General features: G+C 41.0%; 1 protein-coding gene across 1 annotated transcript; it reads right to left on the minus strand.

The window, feature by feature from the left end:
* Positions 1-8725: 8725 nt before the first annotated feature.
* Positions 8726-9469, minus strand: RNF182 (ring finger protein 182). The gene has a single exon (XM_068559313.1). The coding sequence runs from the start codon at positions 9467-9469 to the stop codon at positions 8726-8728; it is 744 nt and encodes a 247-aa protein (XP_068415414.1).
* Positions 9470-9780: the final 311 nt, after the last annotated feature.

A 9780-nucleotide genomic window follows, 5' to 3' on the forward strand; every position in this document is an offset into this window, starting at 1 on the left:
AAGAAAATGTATTCACAATGTACTATTATTTCATCTATGAACAATATTACACAGTCATTAACAATCTAAGCACTGAATATTGATTTTACCAAAAAATGTGATGATACAAGTATATTGAGAAGATGTAAAGAAGTGCAATGTGTGTGTGTGTGTGTGTGTGTGTGTGTGTGTGTGTGTGTGTAGTAGAGGGCAGGTAGTAGGAAACTAAATCCTCATTTTCCACAAAAGACAGTAGATAATGACTAGAATTTTTTTAAAATGTAAATAATTATCACATAAGTATAGTTTTCAGAAATATGGAAGTAAAGAGGAAAAAAAGATTTTAGAGAAGAAAGTGGTTGCCCTTAGAGGACAGGGAGGGATGGGTCAGAGGCACCTGTTTTTATTATTTGTCCTTATACATTTAGCTTTTAACACCATGAACATGTATAACTTTGGTGAAAACAGAAGTTACTCTTTTAAAAAAGTTATCAGTCCCTTTGAGAAATCAGTTTCATTACAGTTGTGGTAGTCAAAGCCAATTGTGAGCCCTTCAGGAGTATGAATGGATGGTGGGAATGTGAGGGGGTGGGGAGCGGGGAAGGAGGACCAGTCACTGGAGTTGAGGTCCAGGCACTGAGGGACCAGGCATCAGAGGCGCATCTTCCCAGATGTGAGAGTCATTCCAGAGGCTGAGGAGGCCAGAATGGCATGGAGAGTCCCTATTCACCATGCAGGAAAATTGCCTCAAAGACCATTGTGACTATCCAGGTGAGGGTCTAAATTAGGACGGTGCATATTGACAAAGACTCTCTCCATAGCCTAAACAGGCTCCTCTGCGTCCCCTGCTCAACTAAGCCTGACTTTGGGCTTCCTTCTCTGACCTCAAAGAATCCATTTTGAACAAGAATTCTGCTAGATTCGTTGAGTGAAAATCCCCTCCCCTTGGTATTGGACCAGCCTTCATATCATCACTTTGGCCTGCCTTCAGCAAGATTTCTGTTGAGACCAGTCTAACAAGAATCCCCCTGACCCCTGATGTCTCCTCTTGGTAATTTTCTAGCCACTGATGTCCACTCTGTTCCTTGGATATAAATTTCCACTTAATCTTGTTGGAGTTGGAGATGAGTCCAATCTCTCTCCCCCACTGCAAGAGCCCATTACAGTGGTCCCTACACCCATCTCGATTGCTCCCCCTTAAATAAAGTCTGCTTTGCTCTTCTCCAACAAGTATCATTGAATAATCTTTTCCTTAACAGTTAGAATAATATTTTTCTTTACCAATATGGAAAGAAGAGATAGATGTGAGAGTCTCCAGATCCTGATAATTTGTCACATGTGTACTAATCTTTCACCTCAATACCCTTTTCCTTCTCCTAATGACCACAGCTATCTGCCTGCTTGTGTGTGATAAAGCTCTTAGTGTTTGTTTTATGAATAAGTTTTTAGTACCCAAATGCTTTGATCTTACTTCTCTAGGAAAAAGGAGAAAGTTGAATAATTCCGCTGATTATTTCTTGTCTTCATTACATATTTTTACAGCTAGATATGACTTCTAGGAATAAAATAATGTCTGTCCAGCTGCATATTGGTTGCCCATAATTTCATAATCCATGTGGAAAACAGAAGTTGGCTGATGTTGACTCAGCAGCAGGGACGTGTAAGGTAAAAAGCAGACTTGGACGTCAGAGCCCTTGGTTAGAACTTGGCTCTAGCACTTCTCACATGACTCCTTTGACCTTTCCTCAGAGTTTTACAGTCTGTGAAATAAAGCAGCTGGACTGTAATCTTAGAAATCTTTCCAGCCCTAACATTCGATGATCAAAACTTTAAGTCTGGTACATGTTTTTCAAAATTTGGAACCTTGTGTTCCATTGTTTGAGAATTAACTGGGGAAGTTTCATAGGCTCAAAAAATAACCAGTAGTTTATTCTGCTTGCACCCTCCTTCTGCATGTATTTAGCTACTTCCCTACATGTAATGTGAATACGGATGCTGGGTGAGAGGCATAGTTTGAACGTGTCATTCCATAAAACTTCAATAAGAATGTGAATTGTTTAATTCGGAAACAAGTGAAATTATCGACATTTTACTGCCGCTGCTACTGTCAGCCTGTTCCTGTCCTCCTTTGCATTTCACCATTCTACTCGGACCTACTGTCTAATTATGACTTTCTTCTCGACTGCCTTCTTAATTCATGTATTAAGCCAACTCTCAGAATGATCTGACCCTAGTCCAGTATACATTTATTAGCCGAAAGATAATTCATGATTGGCTCAACCAAATTAGAACTGTATTGGCAAGAGTCAGGGAGAGACATTAAGTTCAGGATTATACAGCATACATCTTACCTACGCATAATACTTAGTAAACATTTTAAACATTATGTAAAGACTATAGAATCTATTATGTGCATTGGCAGTAGCTCTGCATGCATTCCATCTACCACTCAAGGGATTGGAAAATCTAAAAACAGGAGTGCACGTAGGAAAAGTTCTAGAACAGTATCAAGGCTGGAAACATACAGTGAACTTTATGAATGAACCCACCACCTAGACGGGTTTTAGGAAGGGAGGGAATGGTCAGACAATAAACAAGAGGTTATTCTGACCAAACAAGATCACTTTCAAGAATAAACTGAGGAGTGAACTAATTACTAGAATAACAAGAAAATGGAGCTGTCTGAAGTGACGAGTTCAAGAAGAAGATCAGATAAAGATTTAGGCAAAGGAGTCTTAAGAAAAATCACACATAGTCCAAACATGATTTGGAAGATAACCAGAGAGCTTGTTAAGCAACTTAAGTAAGAGAGTAATGACGTGTTTCAGATGGGTGGTTAAGAAACCCACGTGGTACACTGGAAGTTTGAGGCTAGAGTCAAAGGCAGTATTTACAGGTTTAAAAAACTGTTATCTCACAGAAGATTTGGGTTTCTTCTTCTCTGATCTTATAGAAAATACCTCAGGAGATTAAAGATTATTATACATTTTAGTTTAGTCCTTCAATAATTGGATGACTGTAACGGTGTGTTCCAACCTTAAGATTTACCAAAGCATTCGACGGGTATAGGCTCCTATGATTCCATCTCCTCCACAATTCCCTGCCAAGAGGCACTGGACCATTGTCTCTTGAAAACCTAGATTAGACTAGATTTCATATCGTTGGAAGAATGAAATAATTGATTCAGGCAAGGATGATCTCTGGATGCTAAGGCCATCAGGTAAAAATTTTTAGGGAAGATGATAATTTGCATGGTGCTGAAGTATCACCCCACAGATTACTTGCTAATTGCACAGGGGAAATGGTGAGACCTGGAGGTCACCCTCTTAACTGAGTGATGGGTCAGTATTTCTAATGGTGCGACAACCTTCCATTCATGTCTCATGCGATGCAATTCCAAATGCATGGCATCATCTAAGGCAACCTCTTGCCCCAAATCTGAATCCAACCACACTTCTAAACCTAATTTTCAGTTTACAGGAAATACAAGTGATAGAATAACATTAAACACCACCATTTGCCTGAAAGTCAGACAAATCCAGAATGTGGGACATCGTCCAAAGTAACTGGCCTGCTTCAAGTCAATGTCACAGGGAAAACAAGGTGGGGTGACTGTTCCAGAATAAAAGAGAATAAAATACACAACAACCAAATGCAACGTGTGAAGTTTAACTAGATCCTGGTTTGTGCTTTGTGTTTTAAACTCTAAAAGATATTTGGGGAACAAATAGAAAAATCTGTACAGACTGCATATTAAATAATATCACAAAAGTATTTTTTAATGGTCTTAGATATAGTAATGATATTTTAGTTAGAGTAAGTCCCTTATGCTTAGGGGAGAGAGAGAAAAAACATATAACAAGAGGTTGGCTGCTGATAAATCTAAGTGGTTAGTGTACTAGTGATCACTATAGGATTCTCTCAACTTTTCTGTATAATTTTAAAACTTGATGAAAAAAGCTTGAAAAATCTTTTAACATACTAATCTGTGTTCACCTAGTAATCCTAATTCTACCTTCTGTCTCTCGGCTCCGGTGACCACACGTGCCCCAATTTCCATGCCTCTCCCACTTCCCTCGCTCTGGCTGCTCCTAGGCAGTCCCTTTGCTGGATCCTCTGCTGATGCTTCAAAGTTACAGCTTCAGAGCTCAGCCTTGGCCCTCTGCTCCCTCTCACTCCCCATTTCTCTATTCCCTTAGCTTCAGTTGCTATTGAAATGCCAAAGACTCCCAAATGTAAGTCTTCAGGCCAGACCGCTGATCTGGGGCAAATGAATCTGAACATTGAAAGAAACTTTCGTGCCTAAACCATCACACTTCACAGGCAAACCAAGGTCTAAAATGACTTACTAACAGCATATTCTTTTCTCTTATGAAATTTAAAGGGAAAATGTTAATATGTTGCAAATCTATAAACTTCTGATAATTAAAATGCTTATATAGAGTAAATGTTCCATGTAATTGAATGTTTAAGTAAATCAAGGTTCAACCACTTTTGCAGATATATTAGCACCTATTCCTACTTAGTATACAAAATATTCAGGACATAATTTTTTTTTTATTTCTATTAAAGCACCTTCATGTCAGAACCATAGATTATCTGTACACTGAGTATACTTAGATTTGGATTATAACACAGATTTAAATGCTATAAGCAATCGAGCTGAATCTGTATTGTCTCCAGGACTCACTTGGAATTTACTCAAATTTTAACATTTAGTTACCTGCATTATTACTACTACTACTACTACTACTACTACTACTACTATTCTTATTCTCTTTCTTCTCTTTCACACAGACCTAAACTTGAAGGGAAGACCCAATATTCTAGCATCTCACAGAGGAGTAAAAATTCATAAAAGATTTGAGGCAAAGAGAAGTAGACATCTAACATAGGGGTAAAGAGGTGGAAAACATACAAGACTCAAGTTCAAGAGCAAACGGTTAAACTTTTTCAGGGATCTTACTTTTAACCAAACTGCTCATTGGTTTTGAGGAAGGTTCTGGAATAATTTGTGGTGCTTCTGCAGTGTTTCAAAAGAATTAGGGCAAGTATTTATTATTACCAAGAAGAGTGAAAAGAGAACAATTCCCCAAAAATGCAGAAACATGTAGAACCGCAATTTGCCTCCAATATACTCTTTCAAGTTAACTAATTTCCATCTCTTCTACACCCAAGGACTCACAGGGCTCATATTTATAATGACTGTCAGTTTGCCTATCAATACAGGATTCCTTTGGTTTCCACGTCTACCTGGTTGGCGGATTAAGAAATTTCTTCAAACTCAGGGTGTCTTGGAAGCCTAGTATCTCTTTACAATCAGGCAAATGCACATCACTTGAGGGTCTCTCAGCAGATAAGCATGAGTTCACACCTTAGGTTATGACTAGCACAGGTAACTGTTTTCCTTAACGGTCTTTCCTCATTTATGCAGATTTCAGAAGTGAATGAAACCATTACTCTCAATTAACATATGGTGCCAATTCACTAATTATCATAAGCATAAAACTGCTACATAGTCCCAAATTATTTCTACTTTGCCTAACACTGGTCATATTTAATTATCAGGTAATTTTTTTAAACTTGCCCAGATCACACAAGATTAGTGAATTCCTAACTAAAATGGATTCTATTTTGCTGAGTAGCTCGGCAAAATCTGGAAAACAAACCAAACAAATTAAAACGAAAAATTTTTATTATAAAGACAATGTTTTTATTTCATCTTTCTTATTTTTTCCTTTTTTTCTTTAAAAAAAAAGGTATGAAGGCCTTTTAGAAGTAGGATGGAGCAAATCAGCTTTGTCAGAAACTTCTGGAATCTTCCTTCGTATGACAAAGGGATTAGCTTAATCAATGTTTTTGAAAGCTCATGTTTGCGGTTATCTAATGTTAAAAGAAGTCCAAAATAAAATTGAATTTCAACCATCAGTCAGAGAAATCAAACTTCTAGCTTGGAAATTATAACAATTTAATGGACAAACAAAACATCACCACAATAAATAAGACTGAAGCACTGTCCTTTTTTCATTCAACAGCATGAAGAGTTTTTTGTTGTCATACATTTAAAACTCTTTAACACCAAATTAACTTACTGGCAACTCAAAAAAAAAAAAAAAAAGACTATCACAATACAAAGAGAGACACAAATTTAGCACTGCAGACATTATACAAATAAGCAAAATGCATAGTACCCATATCCAGAGCTTTCTAGATACCTCATCCTATGATAACTTACCAAGTTATTTGATGTTACATTTCAGGCAAAATGAACATTTTTAAAAAACCTTATAAATATATAAGTCCGGACCACAAAACATCATATTTACTCTAAGTACAAATGGATATTTGGAAATTGCATTCACAATGCTATCTAAACTAGATTTCGTGAAATTATAAGTGTATTTAGCTGTACTGGGGCTTAAATTCATTGGGCCACATCCCACATATACTTTCCTGTCATACCTACCCTGGGCATACATATTCTCAAAGTTAATAGTTACAGAATTAAAGTCAAACTACTATTCTAGAAATAAGTGTCATTTTTTACTGAATAAAGAGATTGGAACTGGTTCACTGTATTTCACGCAACAAATGTTTCATCACAAACAAGTTAAAGTAGTCTTAGTAATGCCCCTTTCTAAGAGTTATAAATATTTAAATGTTTATCATCAGTAATGAGTTTTAGACTAAAAAGCTTTTTTTTTTTTTTTTGCCTACTTTCTGTGGGCGTTCTATTCCCTCAAACCTAAAATCTGCTAACCAATTTCTTCTCATAAATATATACATTCAACTTCCCCTACATCATGAAAAGAAGTTCATTAACTCAAGTCACATAGCTTATGCTTTTATTTGAAATAGACTGCATAAGAACTTGAATCCATTCTAAAAGGAACTTAACAGGGATGGCAATAGTCAGATTGCACTCTGCCCCTCCATCTTACTTCCTTGAAGGATCTTTTCGATTCAGGGTATCAACTTGGCATGTTTCTTGCCCATCCTTCTGCCTGACCTACTGCAACACAGTCTGGCACATAAGCCTAAACCACAGTATTTTGGTACAGCTCAGTAAAGCACAGCAAAATACTTAGGTTCTCAGCACATCCAACCATGAGCTTGAACAGCTCCTGAATTGTTTCTGGGTTTCCACTGCCGCGATTTACCCCAAATTGTTATGGGATTGAGTCCCTAATAGAATTTTAAATACAATGGGAAAAAAACAAAAGCCACATAAAGTTATAGCAACTAATTCAAACGGAACCTCACTCAGGATAAGGGATGGGGCTGACTGAAAAACGTGGTTTAAGAAAAAAAAAAAAGAAACTAAATGAAAGTGCTTTAAGGAAAAGCTCAAATCAGATCTCTGTGAACGATAACTGATCTGAGAGAATTTCAGAGAAGGCTGGGGAGTGGAAAATAAACGTGGAGGAAAGGGTGTGTCTCAAAAACAAGCGGCCACATTCCGCCTTGAAGTTTACTCTGATGCAAATTCCTCAATGTTTTTAAATTTTTTTTTAAAATTAATTAATTTATTTTTGGCTGTGTTGGGTCTTCGTTTCTGTGCGAGAGCTTTCTCTAGTTGTGGCGAGCGGGGGCCACTCTTCATCGCGGTGCGCGGGCCTCTCACTGTCGCGGCCTCTCTTGTTGCGGAGCACAGGCTCCAGACGCGCAGGCTCAGTAGTTGTGGCTCACGGGCCTAGTTGCTCCGCGGCATGTGGGATCTTCCCGGACCAGGGCTCGAACCCGTGTCCCCTGCATTAGCAGGCAGATTCTCAACCACTGTGCCACCAGGGAAGCCCTATCATTTTTTTTTTTTTTAAAGGTTTTTTTTTTTTTTTAAAAGGAACTCCTTTATTTATTTATTTATTTATGGCTGTGTTGGGTCTTCGTTTCTGTGCGAGGGCTTTCTCTAGTTGCGGCGAGCGGGGGCCACTCTTCATCGCGGTGCGCGGGCCTCTCACTATCGCGGCCTCTCTTGTTGCAGAGCACAGGCTCCAGACGCGCAGGCTCAGTAGTTGTGGCTCACGGGCCTAGTCGCTCCGCGGCATGTGGCATCTTCCCAGACCAGGGCTCGAACCTACGTCCCCTGCATCGGCAGGCAGATTCTCAACCACTGCACCACCAAGGAAGCCCCTCCTCAATGTTTTTAATTCTCTTTAGTAATGTGGCAAAACAGGTACATAACTGAAACCACACAAGAGGCGAGTTTCCTCTTGGCAAGGAGCATGCGCAGAGGGAACCAGCATCCGGGCTGAAGAGGATCCGCAGAAGCGCCAACAATGGGACAGGGGCAGGGGCTGAGCACTGAGCAAACGGGTGTGTCTCGGGGCTGCTCTCCTCTTGGACCAGCCTCCATCCCCGGCTAAGATTATGAGAAGAGGAATCAGTTCATGCCTAACTGTCCACAAAGACCCCTACGGCAGCATAACACGCCTGGCCCTGGTGTCTGTCTAGCAGCTCAGAGCAGAACCTGCCCTTTCTCTGGGAAGACTCAGAAGCGCTCTAGGAAGGCTTAGCTGATCCCTTTTTCTTTTTTGCTAACACATAAGTAGCAACGAACATTTTTACTTCCAGCATACAGGGGAACCAACTGAGTCAACATTTTGTTGGAAAACGGACCACAAATATATGCCCAGTGGCTTTGTTCACGCCATGGGCACCGATCACAGAGAATATGCGAGAAAAGACGGGCTAAATGACCTAACTTGAAACATGGCAACGTGTGTCAAATTCTGAGCGTGCGTCTCGGTTAAGAGGACGGTGCCAAACAGTCCAGGAATTCGTGACAGACGCACTGGCAGAAGCCGTATACCATCAGGATGACGAGGCTGGAAGGGACGAGGCTGACGAAGACCACCCCGAGGGTGACCTTCTTGGACACCAGTAAGTAGATGCCCAAGGGCAAGGAGCTGAAGTACAGCAAGCCTAGCAACCATACCAACACCCGGATGGACGTCTGAAAGAGCAGGGACGTGCAGTTCCACACGGTCCAGTTGTGCGACATGGTGGTCGCGGAGTCGAAGCTGGAGGGCCTGTAGAACTCGACCACGGGCGTGGAGCTGAGCGACGGTGAGCTCTCCCTCTGCACCTCCATGATCGTGATGACCAGGCAGTTGGAGGACGCGTGGGAAGGGCTGACCAGCGAGGCCAGCCGCTTGGGGGTCAGCAGCAGCTCCGTGGGGTTCTCGGGCAGGCACTTCTTGCCTTTGCCGCCACAAGTCAAGTTCACCAGGATGTTGTTGTCATCGGGCAGGCTGCTGACTTCATCATCCGGCAGGCATGTCTCGAACCTGCAGAAAGGGCAGACGATGACGCCGCGCGGGGAGTCCCCGAAGTCTATGATCTTGTAGAGGCATTTGGCACACACCCTGTGACAGCACTCCAGCACTTTGGGTTTCCTCTGTCTCAGGTTGTACCGGTTGTAACAGATCTTACACTCCAGCTCGTCCGAGACCTGAGACTCAGCGGCATCCTCTGGCGGCTGACCGGCCATCCTGAACTCTGTACGTCCAGTCTTGGGCCAGACGGGTCTCCTTGAAGGATGACTTCGATGAAGCTGTCTCTCCGAATATCACATCATCCGAATCAGGCAGAGATGCAAATGGGCAGGAAGAGGAGGAACAGAAATCTTCCAGGCATTTTTTTCAGCTGCTACATACCTCTCTCTGTCTCAAACGCATATTTACAAAGGCCACATGAAGGGTCTGCAAAGGAAGAGAAATTCTAATATTGTGAACAGTTCACTGAAAAGTGCTTTATGGAATTTTCTGAGCTTCAACGATTAGAAGCGGTAGACTTGAAAGG

This window comes from Eschrichtius robustus, chromosome 12, assembly GCF_028021215.1.
Source record: "Eschrichtius robustus isolate mEscRob2 chromosome 12, mEscRob2.pri, whole genome shotgun sequence".
Classification (NCBI taxonomy): Eukaryota; Metazoa; Chordata; class Mammalia; order Artiodactyla; family Eschrichtiidae; genus Eschrichtius; species Eschrichtius robustus.

Bases quoted from the DNA above. Each gene is read 5' to 3' on its own strand.
- RNF182 (XM_068559313.1), bottom strand. From the start codon at position 9,469: ATGGCCGGTCAGCCGCCAGAGGATGCCGCTGAGTCTCAGGTCTCGGAC.